This window comes from Rhinatrema bivittatum, chromosome 5, assembly GCF_901001135.1.
Source record: "Rhinatrema bivittatum chromosome 5, aRhiBiv1.1, whole genome shotgun sequence".
NCBI lineage: Eukaryota > Metazoa > Chordata > Amphibia > Gymnophiona > Rhinatrematidae > Rhinatrema > Rhinatrema bivittatum.
This window is the reverse complement of record NC_042619.1, coordinates 264,403,339-264,422,647: the sequence shown is the minus strand read 5'-3', so window position 1 is coordinate 264,422,647 and position 19,309 is coordinate 264,403,339. Positions and strand designations below refer to the sequence as shown.

At 49.7% G+C, this 19,309-nt stretch overlaps 1 protein-coding gene across 2 annotated transcripts in view; it reads right to left on the bottom strand.

Moving 5' to 3' along the window:
• The window catches only part of LOC115092719 (disintegrin and metalloproteinase domain-containing protein 9-like), a 506,232-nt gene that overhangs the window by 341,660 nt on the left and 145,263 nt on the right, over positions 1 to 19,309 (bottom strand). For both annotated transcript variants that reach the window (XM_029603960.1, XM_029603961.1), the window contains one exon: positions 10,388 to 10,560. In XM_029603960.1, coding sequence (XP_029459820.1) covers positions 10,388 to 10,560 — 173 coding nt within the window. The remainder of the gene's footprint in view (positions 1 to 10,387; positions 10,561 to 19,309) is intronic.

The window sequence follows — 19,309 nt, the reverse complement described above, 5'->3', positions numbered from 1 at the left end:
GGTACCACTTTAAGACTTTACACTCTCACAAGATCACTTCAATCCGCCAGGTAGCATCTATTAGATATTCCATCTCCTCGTCAAGCATAGTTGTGCACAACACATGAAACGGTATTTTCCATTACCGGCCCTTTTCTATGGAATTCTCCACCTATACCACTTCACAGTATAACAGATTCTATAGAATTTATAAAGATCTTGAGGTTGACATTCAAAAGCCATTTAGACACATAATTGAAAAGTTATGGGGCGGATTTTCAGAGCCCTGCTCGCGTAAATCCGCCCAAAACCGGGCGGATTTACGCGAGCAGGGCCCTGCGCGCCGGGAAGCCTATTTTACATAGGCCTCCCGGCGCGCGCAGAGCCCCGGGACTCGCGTACGTCCCGGGGTTCTCGGAGGGGGGCGTGTCGGGGGGCGGGGCCGGAGCGCGCGGCGTTGCGGGGGCGTGTCGGCAGCGTTTTGGGGGCGGGTATGGGGCGTGGCCACGGCCCGGGGGCGTGGCCGCGCCCTCCGTACCCGCCCCCAGGTCGCGGCCCGGCGCGCAGCAGGCCCGCTGGCGCGCGGGGATTTACGTCTCCCTCCGGGAGGCGTAAATCCCCCGACAAAGGTAAGGGGGGGGTGTAGACAGGGCCGGGTGGGTGGGTTAGGTAGGGGAAGGGAGGGTAAGGTGAGGGGAGGGCAAAGGAAAGTTCCCTCCGAGGCCGCTCCGATTTCGGAGCGGCCTTGGAGGGAACGGGGGGAGGCAGCGCGGCTCGGCGCGCGCAGGCTATACAAAATCGATAGCCTTGCGCGCGCCGATCCAGGATTTTAGTGGATACGCGCGCCTCCGCGCGTATCTACTAAAATCCAGCGTACTTTTGCTTGAGTCTGATGCGCAAGCAAAAGTAGGCTGTTCGCGCGCCTCTTAAAATCTACCCCTATCTGTCTAAATGGCAAAACAGCAACATTAATCACCATATGAGTCTACATTCTAGTGCATAAATCCTTATGTGGCTAGAATGTAGCTGCATAAATTGGGGGTGGGCTGGAGGCATTTTTGGGAGGAGCGGAGTTAGCCACATAAGTTATGTGGCTAACTCCGATATTTGGAGTTACCTGCTTAACTTATGCGGTTAGCTCTGGTCACACCATTGGACTGTCCTAAAGTTAGTCAGATATACTTATCCGGCTAACTTTAAGGTAACCGAGTATATTCACTGGTACTGCTGCGCCACTGAATATCCCAGTTAAGTTAGCCAGTTAAGTGTATCCAGCTAACTTACTGTATATCGGTCCCCTTGAAAACATTTTTATTCACTTCAACATTTCCAATCAGAAATGTACAGCAGATATAAGTTGCACTAAATAATGAAAGTAAGCGCAAGTACCACAGAATTTTGTCTTTTGATGTATTGAGAATGTATTAATGTTGCTTCTGCATTTTATATATGTTCTTATGTAACCTGCCCCAAACTTTCAGGCTGATACAGAAAGAAACGCGGGAGAGCACCCACTCTCCCAGCGCGCGCACAGGCCAGTGTCCTGTGCGCGCGATACAGTAAAGCAAAATTGCTTACCTTGTAATAGGTGCTATCCCAGGACAGCAGGATGTAGTCCTCACATATGGGTGATGTCACCAACGGAGCCCAGCGCGGGAAATCTTTCTGTCAAAGTTTCTAGAAACTTTTGACTGGCCCCGAGAGGCCACTGAGCATGCCCAGCATGCCATGATATTCTCTGCCACAGGTGTCTCTCTTCAGTCTCGTATGTAGCAAAAGCTTTAGCAAAAATAAAATAATAAAAGGAAACCCAACTCCGCGGGGTGGCGGGTGGGTTCTGTGACGACTACATCCTGCTGTCCTGGGATAACACCTATTACAAGGTAAGCAATTTTGCTTTATCCCAGGACAAGCAGGATGCTAGTCCTCACATATGGGTGAATAGCAAGCTGTTATGCTCCTGCCCGCAAGAAGCGTGGGCAGGCTCTTACCTTCTCACAAACAGCCAGTCGGGCTGCTGACGCTGACGCTTGCTTTCTCCCTGAATCAGCTGGGGCTGTCCCCGCAGCTCTTGCCATGCGGTCGGCTCCTCTGTTCCTGCCTTCCCCCGACGTGCTGCTGCGATCCCGGGACCTCCAGTCAGCAGGCCATCTCTGCCGGTGCCTGCTCAGCCCGGGTCCTTGCCTGGCTGGAAAGCCGTCCCTGCCAGTGCCTGCAGCCTGCTACAGCTCTCTACTCTGCCTGCAGTCTTACCTCTGCTCCTGGGGCTGTCTTCACGGCATGGAGCCGTTCCTGCAGTCAGCCCTTCTCCTGCTTCAGTCCTTGCTGCTCTCTGTTCTCTGTGCCGGTGCCTGCAGCCAGCCTTACCTCTCTCTGCTTCTTCCTGCTTCTGTCCATGCGGCTGGGAGCTGCTCCACTGACCTGCCTTCACCCAGCTCCAGCCCAGGGCTGCTCCACTGCTTCCCTGGTCTTCCACGTGGCTGAGGACGCCACCAGCTTCCAGCTCTTCTCTCCAGCTCTCTAGGGTGCGGGCGCGCGCCTCTCTGCTCCTCTTCAAGGGCCAGCCAGGTGTGGCCCCCTGCTGACCCCTCCCTGGGCGTTGTCCTCATCAGCCCTACTAAAGGGCTCAGCGTTCATTCTGTCTTTGCCTTCGCAAGGAGTTGGTCACTCCTGAGATCCTTCGCTCCAGGAAGTCATCCGTGTTCCAGCACTTCTGCAAGGTCCTGTGTTTCGTGTTACCTGTCGGAGCTCCTCGTCCAGTCCTGATGTCTGCTTGCCGTTCCAGTCCCAAGGTCTGTCTCCTGTTCCAGTACTTGTGTTCCAGTCCTGCTGTTCCAGATGTCCATGTTCCAGCCCTGAGGTGTGTCTCCTGTTCCAGTATTCGTGTTCCAGTCCTGATGTTCCCGCTGTTCCAGATGTCCTTGTTCCAGCACTGAGGTCTGTCTTAATCCTTGTTCCTGATCCTGATGCTTTAACCTGCCTTGAGCTGCCTGGAGTGCAGCATATCCTTGCCTTGAGCTGCCTGGAGTGCAGCGTATCCTTGCCTTGAGCTGCCTGGAGTGCAGCGTATCCTTGCCTTGAGCTGCCAGGAGTGCAGCAAACCTGCTTCTTCCCTGTGCTCTCCCGCTCTCTGCGTGGTCCGCGACCAGCCTTCCAGGGCTGAGTAGGGCGCGCATGAGTCAGGGTGGTCCGCGACTCAGTCCCGCGGGTGGTCTGAGTAGGGCGCCCTGAGGGACAGTGCCCATGTCTTCCTTCAGCCCTCGTTCCTGACTCCACCTCTGTGCATCCAGTACCTCGACCTGAGTCCACGTCTGTGCCTGTCCACGTCTATGCATCCTGCACCTCGTTCCTGAGTCCACGTCTTGCCTGAGTCCATGTCTATGCATCCTGCACCTCGTTCCTGAAGTCCACGTCTATGCCTGAGTCTACCTCGTTCCTGAAGTCCACGTCTATGCCTGAGTCTACGTCGTTCCTGAGTCTCATCTGAATCCATGTTCCAGTCTTCGCTGCCCTGGCCTCCATCCGGCCTGCCGCTTCGTGCCGTACCCTGCGGCAGGTCCGAAAGGGCTGGGAACGGTCGGAGGACTGTTCACAAGACCAACATTGCATTGTTGGGTCTTCCGAAGCGTGCAGGTCCGGAGGAGGGCCTGTCTTCCATGTCACTCCAGCCCTGCTCCCGTCCAGCCCATGCTCGGGCATGCCACGCCTCCCGCGGCACCTCTTCAGAGCCCTCTGGGGTCGAGCCGTGGCCCAAGGACACACATCACCCAGGAGTGGGATCGCTCTCCTAGCGCTCCACAACACAAGCTAGAGGCTGAGTCAATTCGTAGTGAAGCAACAGTGAGGTATTGTTGTTGAATATGAGTCAGCCGAAGATTACATTAGGTTGGTTGTAGAAGGAGTTGGGATTATACTGGAAACAAGTTCTTTAAGACAGATTGTCCATAGGCAGAATCTTGTCGTCCCTGCTTGTCCAAGCAGTAATGAGCTGCAAAAATGTGAAGAGAACTCCATGTTGCTGCTTTACATATGTCAAGTATTGGCACTGAACGATAGTGTACTACTGAGGTTGACATTGCTCTTACTGAATGTGCCTTTACTCGCCCTTGGAGAGGAAGGCCTGCTTTTTCATAGCAAAACTGTATGCAATCTGCTAGCCAATTGGATAGAGTATGTTTACCCACTGCTTTCCCTGGTTTGTTTGGATCGTAGGATACAAACAGCTGTGTGGATTGTCTGTGGACTGCAGTGCGGTTTATATAAAATGCTAGTGCCCACTTACAGTCCAAGGTATGTAAGGCTGTTTCTCCTGGATGGGAATGAGGCCTTGGAAAGAATGTGGGTAAAACTATGGATTGGTTCAAGTGGAATTCCATAACTATTTTGGGAAGGAATTTTGGATGTGTACGGAGGACCACTCTGTCATGTAGGAAATTAGTATAGGGCGCGTACGTGACAAGTGCTTGTAACTCATTAACCCCTTCTAGCTGATGTAATGGCTATGAGAAAGGTAGTCTTCCATGTGAGAAATTTAAAATCACAGGAATCTATGGGTTCGAAGGGAGAACGCATGAGGTGTGTTAATACCAGATTCAGATCCCAGTCTATGACAGGTGGTCGAATTGGTGGTTTAAGATGTGTTAAATCTCTCATAAATCTGCAAACGAGAGGTTGTGTGGAAATAGGTGCATCTCCTATCTTGTTATGGTAAGCAGAGATTGCACTTAAATGTACTCTTACCGATGAAGTCTGGAGACCAGATTCTGAAAGATGGTATAAGTAGTCTAGTAGAGAAGTTGTGGGGCAGGTGAAAGGATTTATATTCTTTTGGTTGCACCACAAAATGAATCTCTTCCATTTGGAAGAATAGTTCTTTCGTGTGGAAGGTTTACGTGAAGCTATAAGCACTTGAGATATATTGGATGAAAGATTGAGTGGTTGTAAGATCAAGCTTTCAACATCCATGCTGTCAGAGATAGGGATTGACGGTTGGGATGGCGCAACCGACCCTGATCCTGAGTTATGAGAGTGGGAGCTACTCCCAGGCGAATGGAATCCTTGACTGAGAGGTCTAGCAGTGTGGGGAACCATACTTGTCGAGGCCAATATGGGGCTATGAGTATCATGGACCCCTTGTCCTGTTGTAGCTTCACTAGAGTTTTGGTTATAAGTGGAATCGGAGGATACGCGTATAGTAGGCCTGAGTTCCAAGGGCGAGCAAAGGCATCCTTGGCTGGCTGGTTCTTCTGTTTGTGTAGAGAACAGAATTTGTCCACTTTGTGATTCAGATGTGATGCAAAGAAATCCAGTGTTGGTAGTCCCCAACGCTGAAAATTCATGGTCACTACTGCAGGATCCAGGGACCATTCGTGTGGTTGGAACTGACGACTGAGTCGATCTGCCACTACATTGTGAATGCCTGCAAGATAAGTGGCCCGTAGGAACATTGAGTGTGTTAGGGCCCAGTCCCAAATCTGTGCAGCTTCTTGACAAAGGAGATACGAGCCCGTACCTCCTTGCTTGTTGATGTACCACATGGCTACCGTGTTGTCCGTTTGGATCAGAACAGTCTTGTGTGAAAGGCAGTCCTTGAACGCATGCAGCGCATAACGTATAGCTCGAAGCTCTAGGAAATTTATTTGAAAAGTGGCTTCGAGAGTTGTCCAAGTCCCTTGAGTTTGGAGATTGTCTATGTGAGCTCCCCAACCCAAGGTGGATGCATCTGTAGTTAAAGTTATCTGTGGGACTGGTTGCTGAAAAGGTAGGCCTTTGCGCAAGTTGTCCTTGTTTGTCCACCAATGTAGAGATGATCTTAGTTGTTGGGTCAATTGAATTGGATAATGTAGTGGTTGAATGGCTTGGATCCATTGTGATCGTAAAGTCCATTGGGTAACTCTCATGGCAAGTCTTGCCATAGGTGTAACATGAACTGTGAAGGCCATATGACTCAGTAAAATCAGAAACTGATGATCTGTCGCTTGTTTCTGTAAGGAAATGGATTTTGCTAGTAGAATGAATGAGTCTGCTCGATCTACAGGTAGAATGGCCTTTGCTAGATTGGTGTTCAATTCTGCTCCTATGAATTGAAGCAGGTGAGTTGGAGTGAGATGGGATTTTTGATAATTGATGAGAAATCCCATGGAGTGAAGTAGAGCGATCGTTCGTGTTAGAGAGGTAAGAGTTCCTTGTTGAGACTGACTCCTTATGAGCCAGTCGTCTAGATATGGGAACACATGGACACCTTCTTTGTGTAAGTGTCGTGTCCTGCTATTACTGCTAGACATTTGGTGAAGACTCTGGGAGCAGATGCCAGTCCAAAAAGTAGAACTCTGTATTGGAAATGTTGGCCTACCATGAAGCACAGGTACTTGCGATGAGGAGGGAATATTGGAATGTGAGCGTAAGCGTCTTGAAGATCCAGAGAACAAAGCCAATCTCCTGTTTGAAGAAGTGGAAGCATGGAGCCTAGAGAAACCATCCTGAACTTTTCTTTCTTCAGAAATTTGTTGAGATTTCTGAGGTCTAGGATGGGACATAGGCCTCTGGTTTTCTTTGGAATGAGGAAATATCGGGAGTAGAATCCTCTGCCCTGCTGTGTCCGGGGCACTGGTTGTATGGCCCTGGCTCTCAGAAGGGTGGATAATTCTATTTGTAATTGATGTAGTTGAGAATTTTGTTGTGGGCAGGAAGTTGGTGGAAATTCTGGAGGAATTGAGAGGAAATTTAATTTGTAGCCTCGAGAGACTATGGAGAGTACCCATTGGTCTGATGTTATGTTTTACCAGTGTGTGTGAAAGTAGGATACTCTTCCGCACACCGGCAGGTTTGGCCTGGGATTTAGAGGTTGGGTTTGTTCTCTGGCTTGTATTTCAAAAGCCCGCCGCAGGGCCTGTCTGTGCAAGAGGTTGTGGATGAGTAGGCCTAGGCTGCCTGGCTTGGGACCGTTGTTGTGGTCTGGTCGACCTACCCCTAGAAGTTTGGGGGTAGTATCTGCGTGGCCTGTAGTAAGAACGTCTGGGTTCTCTTCGGGGAGGGCGACGAGAAGACTGTGTAGCGGGCTCTTGTGGGGTTTGAGACAGTTGACGTGGAGTCTCTGTATGGTCCTTAAGCTGTTGTACTGCTTCCTGAACCCTTTCCCCGAACAGATTGTCACCAATACAGGGCAGATCCACAAGTTTTTCTTGAACCTCAGGCCTGAGGTCAGAGGTCTTGAGCCATGCCCATCTATGGGCAGTAATTCCAGCTGCTGCTGCTCTGGAAGCAGTCTCAAAGTTGTCGTAGACTGCCCTCACCTCATGTTTCCCAGCTTCTAGCCCTTTGTTGATTACAGCCTGTGCTGGTTCCTGGAATTGTGTGGGTAAAGAGGCAACAAATTCTTCCATTTGTTTCCATAGGTTCCTCTGATACTGTGTGATGTATAGCTGGTAAGCAGAAATTTTGGTGTTTAAGACGGAACTCTGATACACTTTTCTGCCTAATGAGTCAAGGAACCTATGGTCCTTACCAGGTGGAGTCGATGAGTGTGGGCGCACACGTCTGGATTTTTCTGTGCAGACTCCACTACAACAGACTGGTATGGTAATTGTTGTTTTTGGTAGCCTGGAGCTGGCTGCACTATATAAGTTGTGTCCACATGCTTATTCACTGCAGGGACAGAAGATGGATGTTCCCAAATGCGGCATTGGAGATCCAAGAGAACTTCATGGATTGGCATGGCCAGCACTTGTTTAGGCGGGTCAACAAACTGTAAAACTTCAAGAGTTTGTTTCCTGGTATCTTCTTCTGCTGTGAGTTTAAATGGAATGGAGTCAGACATGTCCTGAATGAATGAGGAAAATGATAGATCCTCTGGAGGTGACTTTTTCCTCTGATCCGGAGGAGAAGGGTCAGACATGAATCCTTCAGAAGATATTACAGATTGCTGTTCATCCCAAGAATCCTCAGAGTCATCCCTGTAAGGAGAGTTTGGTGATGACCTTGGAGGGAAGTGAAGGCCTGAAGGGCCTGGCTGTGGATCATCGGTGGAAAATAATGGAGAAGTGTCCTGAGGCTTTGTGGATGGTAGGTTATCGATAACATTTTGATATCTTTGCAAAAGTCGTCGATAAAAAGCAAGATCTTGTACTTCTGGAGGCTCGGATGACGGTTGCCTCGATGGTACTGAGGCTGTCATCGACATCGTCATCAGTGAAAGTGCCGCGGAAGTTGTCAGCGTCGATGGAATCGAGAACGGCATCGAAGGGCCCGATGGAGTATGGGCGAAGATGGATGTCGATGATGTCATGAGCCTCGGCGTTGTAGTAATCGAATCCATCGGTGTCCTCGGTGCCAATGAAGGCACCGGCATCAGTGGGCCCACCGGCATCGGTACTACTACCGGCATCGATGCTGGAGGCATTGGCATCGGCGGAATCGCCGGAAGTGTTTGCTCCTTGAGAGCCTGGATGACCGCTTGTCTAATTATAGTAGACAATTCCGGCTGTACAACTGATGGAATCAGAGCAGTTGTAAGCAGTGGCAGAGGCTGTAACGAAACATCCTGTGAGGAGGTCTGAGGAGTGCCTGGAATCGATGGAGGTAAAGGCCCAGGCGCCGAAGGGGCCGGTATTTCCTGGTCCCGTGGCCGCTTCGCCATCGACTCGTCTTGGGACATCGATGTCAAGGATGACGGTCGACGATGCCGATGTTTGGACTTTAGATGGTCCGCCGACTTTGTCGATAGCACTGACGATGATGAAGACGGACAATCACCGGATCCATCCGGATGCGGTTTTTTAATTAGGGCTCTTTTAGTCGCTCCAGCCGGAGACGACCTCGACGATTTGGAAGGGGAAGGAATTAGTTGGAGCTGGAACAAATGTTCCATTTTTTCCTGCCTAGCCTTCTGCCCTTTTGCTGTCATCTCCGCACATTTGGGACATGTACCCACATCATGCTTTTCACCGAGGCAAAGGACACATTCTAAATGTGGGTCGGTGATCGACATATTTCTATTGCAAACAGGGCACTTTTTGAATCCCGTCGCCATTTTGTTACCGATGGCCATCGATGGATGTGAATTCGTGAGAAGGGAATTTTTGAAAAATGAGAAATCAAGAATGAGGTACTCACCAGCCAGTGAAAAAGAACCCCGAGAGACGTCTATGAGAGAGAATATCGAAAAATATTGAAAAATATGACTTTCCAGTCAGAAAAGACTTCGTGAAGAACGCAACGGCTCCTGTCCCGCGATGCATGAAGCAGCGCAGAAAAGCGAAGACTGAAGAGAGACACCTGTGGCAGAGAATATCATGGCATGCTGGGCATGCTCAGTGGTCTCTCAGGGCCAGTCAAAAGTTTCTAGAAACTTTGACAGATTTCCCACGCTGGGCTCCGTCGGTGACGTCACCCATATGTGAGGACTAGCATCCTGCTTGTCCTGGGATAAATAAAATTATTCAAATTAGGGTCTGCGGTAAAAGTAGGCTCTAGGGACACTAGCCTGTCCCTAGCACCTCCTTTTTGACAGGAGCAGCGGCTGTCAGCGGGTTTGACAGCCGGTGCTCAATTTTGCCGGCGTCGGTTCTCGGACCTGCTGACAGCCACGGGTTTGGAAACCGGACGCCGGTAAAATTGAGCACCCGGTTTTCAACCCGTGAGCCGTGGGCTGCTTTTACATTTTTTTATTTTTAATTATTTTTTACTTTTGGGACTTCCGACTTAATATCGCCATGATATTAAGTCGGAGGGTGTACAGAAAAGCAGTTTTTACTGCTTTTCTGTACACTTTCCCGGTGCCGGAAGAAATTAATGCCTACCTTTGGGTTGGCGCTAATTTCTGAAAGTAAATTGTGCGGCTTGGCTGCACATTTTACTTTCTGAATCGCACGGGAATAACTAATAGGGCCATCAACATGCATTTGCATGTTGCGGGCTCTATTAGTTTTGGGGGGGGGTTGGACGCGCGTTTTCGACGCGCTGTTACCCCTTACTGAATAAGGGGTAAAGCTAGTGCGTCGAAAACGTGCGTCCAAACGCGCGTACTGTAGCGGCCTGAAAGTAGGATGTAGGCAATAAATAATTTAAATACATAAATAAATATTAATGTCAAGGGAGATCCTTTTTCCAGATACTAGAAGAACCTTCACCAGAATGGGAAGTGACTGGAAAGGGAAGAGGGTAGAAATAAAAGATGGGAGGAGGAAGACTTAATAAAAAGCACTTTTGGCCATATAGAGCACGTATAGTTACTTATACTTTTTAATTTTTTTTAAGTTTTATTTGACAGAAAGACAATTAAGGATGAAGAATCCATTCATATCAAGAGTCTCAGAGGAACTGTCTTCCTCTGATTTGTATTTGGCACTGTGGATCAATTCTGTCACACTTCAACAGCTGGGCCCATAAAGTACATGTAATGCATTCTTACTGAATCAGTAATACTGTGTCGTAGTTTCTGGTTAAAGCAATGGTTTTTGATACCCAGTCTCCAAAAGTATCTAACTGCTTTACTGGATCCGTCATGGTCATTGGAATTTTATTCTCATTTGTCCAGATCTCTACCTCAATCAGTAAGAAGACTATATTAAATGGATGATACCACTGAAAATAAAACAGATATGAAAGACATATTTTAATAATCTTTCTACGATTCCTGAGTCCATCTGCTCTTTGAGTCAGCTGAGACTTGGGTTGCTGCAGAGGCAGTGCTCAGAACCCTGGGGCAAAAGGACATCTCAGCCATTTCAGAATGATGGCACCTAGTGGTCAGACTCAGGGTGGATATTTAGAAAGTTCTGGACAAAGATTGTCACTGGCTAATCAGGTGAAGGGAAGGGATTAAAAATTAATGAAAAATTAAGACAATTGTTAAATGGAGTTTTGTAATGCTTTAGCATCAGTAATAGTTTTGATTGAAGTAGATACCCAAAGGAGCAGAAGCAGACCCCAACCCAAAAAGTTATTTTTGTTTTCATTACACCTTATATATTAACAGATAAAGAAAAATATACATTGTTGACAGCTGTCATAAGTTAATGAGGTCTACACTCAGTACCTTGATTATTCTCAAGAATAAGTGTGACATGGAAAGTTGCTTCCTAGGCAACGACAAGAAGACCAAAAACAAAGAAAAAGATAGACAAAACAGCTCAGTGAGACCAAATAAGGGTAAGACAAATATTTTATTTAAAAGAGCAGTAAAAATCACATTTAACATCTAACATTGATAACAAACTATGTTACCGATCCTTATGGCACCTATGTAAACGGATAAATGGTAGTATCATTACTGTTATGTGCCTTAATGTAAACCGTTGTGACGGTCACCACCAAACGACGGTATAGAAAAGACTTAAAATAAATAATAAATAAATATTCTTTTACACCATATTTTTGCCTTATAAAATTTTAGAAGCTGTGCAGATTAATATTAAAAAATCATATTGCATGAATTGCATACTATCACCTTATTATTATTCAACAGTATGGCTTTTTGTAATGAAAATTGTGAAGGTCTTGAAGCCAGCTACGTAAAAGGAAATATAGGCAACACTGCCCATACCCATTGTTCATTCTCACACATAACTACAATTGCATGAAGTGGCTCCACACAGCATGAAAGTAATTTTATAATGGCTTGCATAGGACTATAGTCTGCAGGTACTTTCTACCTACAAACGTTATCCAAAATTTTTTCCTTCCTCTCCCCCAAATTATACCTGGAAAGAATGAGAGTATAAATGTTGCCTACAAGCATATATTATAATTATTAATAGATTTCTTTTGTGTAATTCTATATTATTTCAAAGAAATGGAATCTTTGTATAATAAAAGTTGATAAATAAAAAATTTAAAAAAAAAAGAGGCCCAATGTCTCTGCCCTGGGATCCAGAAGCTTTTGAACCTCAAGGTGGAGAATCGACCCATGTTTTTCCAAAAATTGTGAGTATGTCAAGTCCCCTGGTGGGGAATATGGCTCCGGAGGCTCATCCGGTGGGTCCGAGGGATACCCAGTAGACGTATCGGGGGTTGTAGGTGGAGAAGTCGGAGTAATTGGTTGTTGATGGACCTCCAGTGGTTCCCTCTTTTGCCTCGACTGAGGGGAATGAAGTCTCGCTACCGGAGATATCGGCCGGTCGGGAGATGGATCCTCTGTAGGCTCTGTACTTTTTTGAATGTTCTTTTTCATGTAAAATTTATTATAAATGCATAATTTAATTGTGTGTGTCTGTAAAGGATGTGGAGGTGTGTGGGGTGGCGTGTGTGCAAGGATGTAAGGTTTGCCTAGGGTACCTAATGCCCTTCACTATCCATGGGTTCTGGGGTTGGGGGGGGAGGCATGTCAGTTTTTAAATATATAGCTTGCAGGACGGAGCTGGGCTTTATTTGATGGGTCTGGGACAGACACTGAATGAATCAGAGGGGGAGGGATGCAGCACAGTAATTTTTCGCACAGGACAGAAAAAAAGCTAGCACCGACCCTGCACACAGTTAAAAGTTATGCATTTATAATAACATTTTACATGAAAAATATTAAAGTACAGTATTCTGAAGTAAAAATATCACTTACATTATATTTACATGCACTGCTGTCTCAATGCTCAGTAACTAGACTAACAAAGCCATGAAAACAGGAGAAGAGATGGAGGGATCAAGTAAATAAACACACATAAGGCAATCTTAAGCCAAAACCGTAAACCGTACTTAAACTGAACTAGAACCCCAACTAGAACTTGCGAACAGAACTGTAAGAAAGGACTCCCTAGGTCCCCAGGGAGTACCGAACTGAGTAAGAGATAAGAGTCAAGCAGAGGCTTCCCAAATAAATCCCCCAAAATATAGGGAGGGCATCTGGACTGATCCTTGGTACTACAGGAACGAAAATTAGCAGGTGAGGAATAATTTTCTTTTCCCTGTACGTACCAGGATCAGTCCAGACGATGGGATGTACCAAAGCGTCCCTATTATGGGTGGGCCGTAGACAGCCCTGCTCTGATGACCCTGTCCCCAAAGGAACCAAAAGATGGCGCCCGGACATCCAGACGATAATGTCTCGCAAAGGTATGGAGCGATTTCCAAGTGGCCGCCCTGCAGATCTCCTGCGAGGAGACCGAATGACTCTCTGCCCAAGACGTAGCTTGAGAACAAAGAGAGTGAGCTTTGAGTCCCAGCGGCGGATTCCATCCCGCACCAATGTACACAGAAACAATCTCTTCCTTTAGTCACCGGGCGATGGTTGGTTTGGAGGCCATACATCCTTTCCTAGGTCCTGACCAAAGGACGAACAGGTGATCCGAAAGACAGAACTCATTGGTGACTCCAGGTAATGCATCAGAAATCGTTTCACATTGAGCTTGCGAAGATCACGAGAATCAGTCGACGCAAAGGAAGGCAACTCCACCGTCTGGTTGAGGTGAAAAGCCAAACCCACCTTGGGAATGAAGGAGGCTACCGTACGTAATGTGACCCCCTCGTCGGTGAAATGGAGGTATGGCTCCCTGCAGGATAATGCTTGTAATTCGGAAATGCGACGCGCCGAATTAATCGCTACCAGAAAGATCATCTTGAGGGTGAGATCCTTAAGCGTAGTGGAACGTAGGGGCTCAAAAGGCGGCCCGCCTAGAACGCGCAGCACAAGGTTGAGATTCCAAGAAGAACAAGGAGGTCGTAGCGGCGGCTTCAATTGTTTAACCCCCTTGAGGAAACGTAGTATATCCGGATGGGACAAGAGCAGCGACTCGTTTCCGTGGTGAAGAAAAGCGCCCAAGGCCGCAACTTGAACTCGGATAGAGTTATAAGCTAGGCCCTTATCCAGACCAGCTTGCAAGAACGAGAGAATCTGCACCACAGATGTGTGGGTTGGCTGGATGGTATATGACACGCACCATGTCTCGAAAATCTTCCACACACGAACATAGGCAACGGAAGTGGACGTCTTACGTGCTCGCATCAGAGTCAATATCACAGCCTCCGGATACCCACGACGTCTCAACTTGCGCCTCTCAAAAGCCAAGCCGCAAGCCAGAAGCGATCTGCCTCCTCGAAAAATATTGGTCCTTGCCGGAGTAGGTGTGGGAGGTGACTGAGGTGAATGGGGCCTTCCTCCGCAAGGTTGAGCAGATCTGCAAACCACGGCCTTCGAGGCCACTCTGGCGCCACCAGGATTACTGGCCCCTGGTGACTCTCTATTCTCCGAAGTACCTTGCCCACCAGGGGCCACGGAGGGAAGACATATAAGAGAATCTGCCGAGGCCATGGTAACACCAGCACATCGACTCCCTCTGCGCCGCGCTCTCTTCTGCAGCTGAAGAAGCGAGGAGCCTTCACATTGCCGGCTGTGGCCATGAGTTCCATTTGGGGGGCCCCCAATGTCGAACGATCAGGCGCATCGCGTCCTCCGAGACTTCCCATTCTCCGGGGTCTAAGTGTTGTCGGCTTAGGAAGTCCGCCTGAACGTTGTCCACTCCTGCAATGTGTGAGGCCGCAAGGCAAAGTAAGTGGAGTTCCGCCCATTGTATCAGCTTGTCTGCTTCCAGTGAGACCTGATGGCTCCTCGTGCCTCCCTGGCGATTTATGTACGCCATCATGGTCGCGTTGTCCAAGAGTATCCTGACCGCCCGATGGCGAACCAGGGGAAGGAAAGCCTTCAATGCTAAGCGGACCACTCTGGTCTCCAAGCAGTTTATCGACCATTGCGCTTGATCCTTCATCCACAGGCCCTGTGTTGAACTCGACTGACATACCGCTCCCCAGCCCAAGAGGCTGGCATCCGTGGTAACTACAACCCAGTCCGGAATTTCCAGGGATACACCCCGAGCCAAGAGGCGAGGGTCCAGCCACCAGAGGAGGATGACCTCTGCTGCCTGCGGGATCAGAAGGACAGCCTGAAAATCCCACGATACCAGTTTCCAGCGGGACAGTAGAGCCTTCTGGAGAGGACACAAATGCACAAAAGCCTACGGAACCAGATCGATAGTGGAGGCCATGGTTCCCAGGACCTGTAAGTAATCCCAAGCTGTGGGCGAAGAGAGCGCAGAGAAACGACGAATCTGATCGTGCAGTGCTTGGGCCCGCTCCAGCCTCAGGAATACCTTGCCCTCCTTTGTGTCGAAGCGCGCTCCCAGGAAATTCAGCGACTGGGATGGAATGAGGCTGCTCTTGGAATAGTTGATGATCCACCCCAGGGATTGGAGCAGTTGTACCACTTTGTCGACCACCCGCTAACCCTGGGTTAGAGATTTCACCCGTATGAGCCAGTTGTCCAGGTAGGGGTGGACTAGGATTCCTTCCCTGCGTAGGGTGGCCGCCACTACCACCATGACCTTCGTGAAGACGCGTGGAGCTGTTGCCAAACCAAAAGGGAGGGCTTGGAATTGAAAATGTTGACCTAGTATCATGAAGCAAAGGAAGCGTTGATGTACCCGGTGGATCGGAATGTGAAGGTACGCTTCCGTGAGATCCAACGAGGCCAGGAATTCTCCTTGGTGCACTGCGGCCAGGACCGAGCGGAGGGTCTCCATCCGGAACCGTGGAACCCTGAGGGATTTGTTGACTGTCTTGAGGTCCAGGAAAGGTCGGAAGTTGCCTTCCTTTTTGGGTACCACGAAATAGATGGAATAGTGGCCCTGGCTCAAATCGGCGGCAGGAACCGGGACTATCGCCCCCAGCGAAAGGAGCCGGTCGAGAGTCTGATGAACAATCCGTTGTTTGTGAAGGGGCCCGCATGAAGAGAAGAGGAACCTGTCCCTGGGGATGCGTACAAAATCCAAGGCGTAGCCGTGTTTTAGAATATCCAAGACCCACTGATCCGACGTGATTTGGACCCACTCCTCGTAGAAGAGCGCAATCCAGCCCCCTATCCTGGGGAACGCCGCGTGGGTCGGCCTGGCATCATTGAGCTGGTTTTAAGGAAGCGCTATGCCCCAGCCCTTCCTTGCCGGGCCTGCGCCCTCGAAAGGACTGGTTCCAGGTATGCGAGCGGGAGGACGGTGTCCATGGAGTCTGTTGCCTCGTATTACGAAACCGATGCTGCGTGCAAAACTGGTTTCTGGAGGAACTGAAGGATCTCGCGGAACGAGGACGATCCTCCGGGAGTCTATGTACTGCATTCTCACCGAGGGACTTGATGATCTGGTCCAGATCCTCCCCGAAAAGAAACTTGCCTTTGAACGGGAGCGATCCCCTACGAGACTTGGAGGAGGCATCCGCCGACCAGTTACGAAGCCACAGGAGGCGACGGGCCGAGACCGCGGCCACCATAGACCGGGCAAGGACCCGGAGAAGATCATATAGAGCATCCGCTCCGTAGGCGATCTTAGCCTCCAACCTGTCTGCCTGTTGGGCCTCCGCTGCAGGCAGATCCTGGGAGGTGAGAAGCTGTTGGAACCAGCGAAGACCTGCCCTTTGTGCCAGTGAGCTGCAGATGGCCGCACGGACCCCTAGCGCTGATACCTTAAAGACTCTCTTGAGGTAAACCTCCAACTTCCTGTCTTGGATATCCTTCAGCACCGAACCGCCTGTGACGGGAATGGTGGTACGCTTAGTGACAGCCGAGACTGCGGAGTCCACAGCCGGAACCTTGAGCAGCTCGAGGAACTCCTCCGGGAGAGGGTAGAGCTTTTCCATCGCTCTGCTGACCTTTAAGGTGACTTCAGGGGAGTCCAACTCCCTGGAGATTAACTGTAAGAATGTGGGATGAACAGGGAAGGCCCTAGGTGGTGGTCACAGTCCCACCAGGAGAGGATCCCCTTTCTTCGCCTTGGGGTCAGGCCCCGATGGTTCCGGGGGGGGGGGGGCATCGATGTCCATTTCCCGCAGAATATGTGGGATCAGGTCATCCAGCTCGTCCGGCTGAAAGATGCGGAGAACCCGAGGGTCGTCGCCTTCCATCTGGGCCCCCAAGATGGGATCATCCCCGTCGGATCTGGAAGCGGATCACTCCCTGGGGTCGAGGGCTGGGCCTGGTAATCTTCCGTCCAGCTGTATGCTGCCCTGGGAGGGGGCCCCTCCCGGAAGTGGGGCCGTGCGCGTCAACTTGGGAGATGGGGTCCCGGGATAACATCCAAAGGCTGAGCCATTCACTGCAGGAAGGCATTGTGCATTAGAACCACGAATTCCTGTGAAAACGCTGGAACCCCCTGGGGGGATCAAGTTGGGGCCTCCCCTGTGCGAAATCGTGGCTCCGACTCCGAAAACGGAGCTAAAACGGGTGGCAGCGCCGATTTCGGAGCCTCCGGGTCCTCCTCCTGAAAGTCGGCGTCCTCGGCGTCTGAAAACAAAATGGCTGCTGTTCCCGAGCTCAGCAGGAACAGGGCCTGCCGCTGCTTGGAAGCGCAGTCCTGTCCGCGGGCTCCAGAGGCGTCCCCCCCCTGCTGCGACCAACTCTCCCCACCGGGGAGGCAACTCGTACACAGCGCCTCCCGCGAAAGCCGGCCCCCAAGTCGGCCGCATGCCATGCATGCCGCCAAACGCGACATGCTGTGAACACAAGGGGGGGGGGAGGCGGGAAGCGCGGGCTAGCTCTTCGGCGCCCGAAGGCAAAATTGCAAGAACGGACCGCCCCGAATGCCCCACCGACCCAGAGAGAAAAAGGGCCACCGGGGAATCGGACGTCCCGGCAGAGAGCGGCCCCGGGGAATGGCACGTCGCGGGGCCGCGGGTCGGCGATCAACTGGGGGGGGGGGGAGAGGTTAGAGCCTCTCACATGCACCCCGGTGGTCAGGCGCAAGGAGGAAGGTAAACCTGTACCAAAAGAGAATGAAACATAAACCTACCCCCTGACAGCAAGATTAAGAAAGAGAAGGAAAGACCACAGGACCAGGCCTGTCAGCAAGCGCCCGGGGGGAGAGCCAGAGTAGTGACTCTCCCAGGCTGAAGCTGACCCATTTATCTTGCCAAGCAAAACTGTTTTGTTTTTTTGTTTTTGGGGTTTTTTTTTTATAAACTTGATCCCTCAAAAGAAAAAGAGACAGAGTACAAGCCTAGATAACACTAAGCTACTGTGCTGGGTAACTGATGGTCCCCTGCTACCGTCTGCTGGAGTCAGAAAGATACAGAGCATTGAGACAAGGGAGGTGGGCTTAGATAGCACCTCCCCCAGAAGGTTTTGTTCTGACTCCATCTGCTGGACGGGGGACATAACCCACCGTCTGGACTGATCCTGGTACGTACAGGGAATATCCTATTCAGCCCCTGAATGCTCTATCTAAGAAATAGCATATTCTCCACCCCCAGGGAAAAACATGGGTTAAGAACATAAGAACATGTCATACTGGGTCAGACCAAGGGTCCATGAAGCCCAGCATCCTGTTTCCAACAGTGGCCAATCTAGGCCATAAGAACCTGGAAAGTACTCAAAAACTAAGTCTATTCCATGTTACCATTGCTAGTAATAGCAGTGGCTATTTTCCAAGTCAACTTAATAGCAGGTAATGGACTTCTCCTCCAAGAACTTATCCAATCCTTTTTTACACACAGCTATACTAACTGCACTAACCACATCTTCGGGCAACAAATTCCAGAGTTTAATTGTGCGTTGAGTAAAAAAGAACTTTCTCCGATTAGTTTTAAATGTGCCACATACTAACTTCATGGAGTGCCCCCTAGTCTTTCTATTATCCCAAAGAGTAAATAACCGATTCACATCAATCCGTTTTACACCTCTCATGATTTTAAACACCTCTATCATATCCCCCCTCAGCCGTCTCTTCAAGCTGAAAAGTCCTAACCTCTTTAGTCTTTCCTCATAGGGGAGCTGTTCCATTCCCCTTATCATTTTGGTAGCCCTTCTCTGTACCTTCTCCATCGCAATTATATCTTTTTTGAAATGCGGCGACCAGAATTGTACACAGTATTCAAGGTGCGGTCTCACCATGGAGCGATTCAGAGGCATTATGACATTTTCCATTTTATTCACCATTCCCTTTCTAATAATTCCCAACATTCTGTTTGCTTTTTTGACTGCCGCAGCACACTGAACCGATGATTTCAATGTGTTATCCACTATGACGCCTAGATCTCTTTCTTGGGTTGTAGCACCTAACATTGGGGTAGATTTTCAAACTGCGCGATTTGGCGTACTTTTGCTGGCGCATCAGGCGCCAGCAAAAGTACGCTAGATTTTAGTAGATACGCGCGGAGCCGCGCGTATCCGCTAAAATCTGGGATCGGCGCGCGCAAGGCTATCGATTCTGTATAGCCGGCGCGCGCCGAGCTGCGCAGCCTACCTCCGTTCCCTCCGAGGCCGCTCCGAAATCGGAGCGGCCTCGGAGGGAACTTTCTTTTGCCCTCCCCTCACTTTCCCCTCCCTTCCCCTACCTAACCCACCCGCCCGGCCCTGTCTAAACCCCCC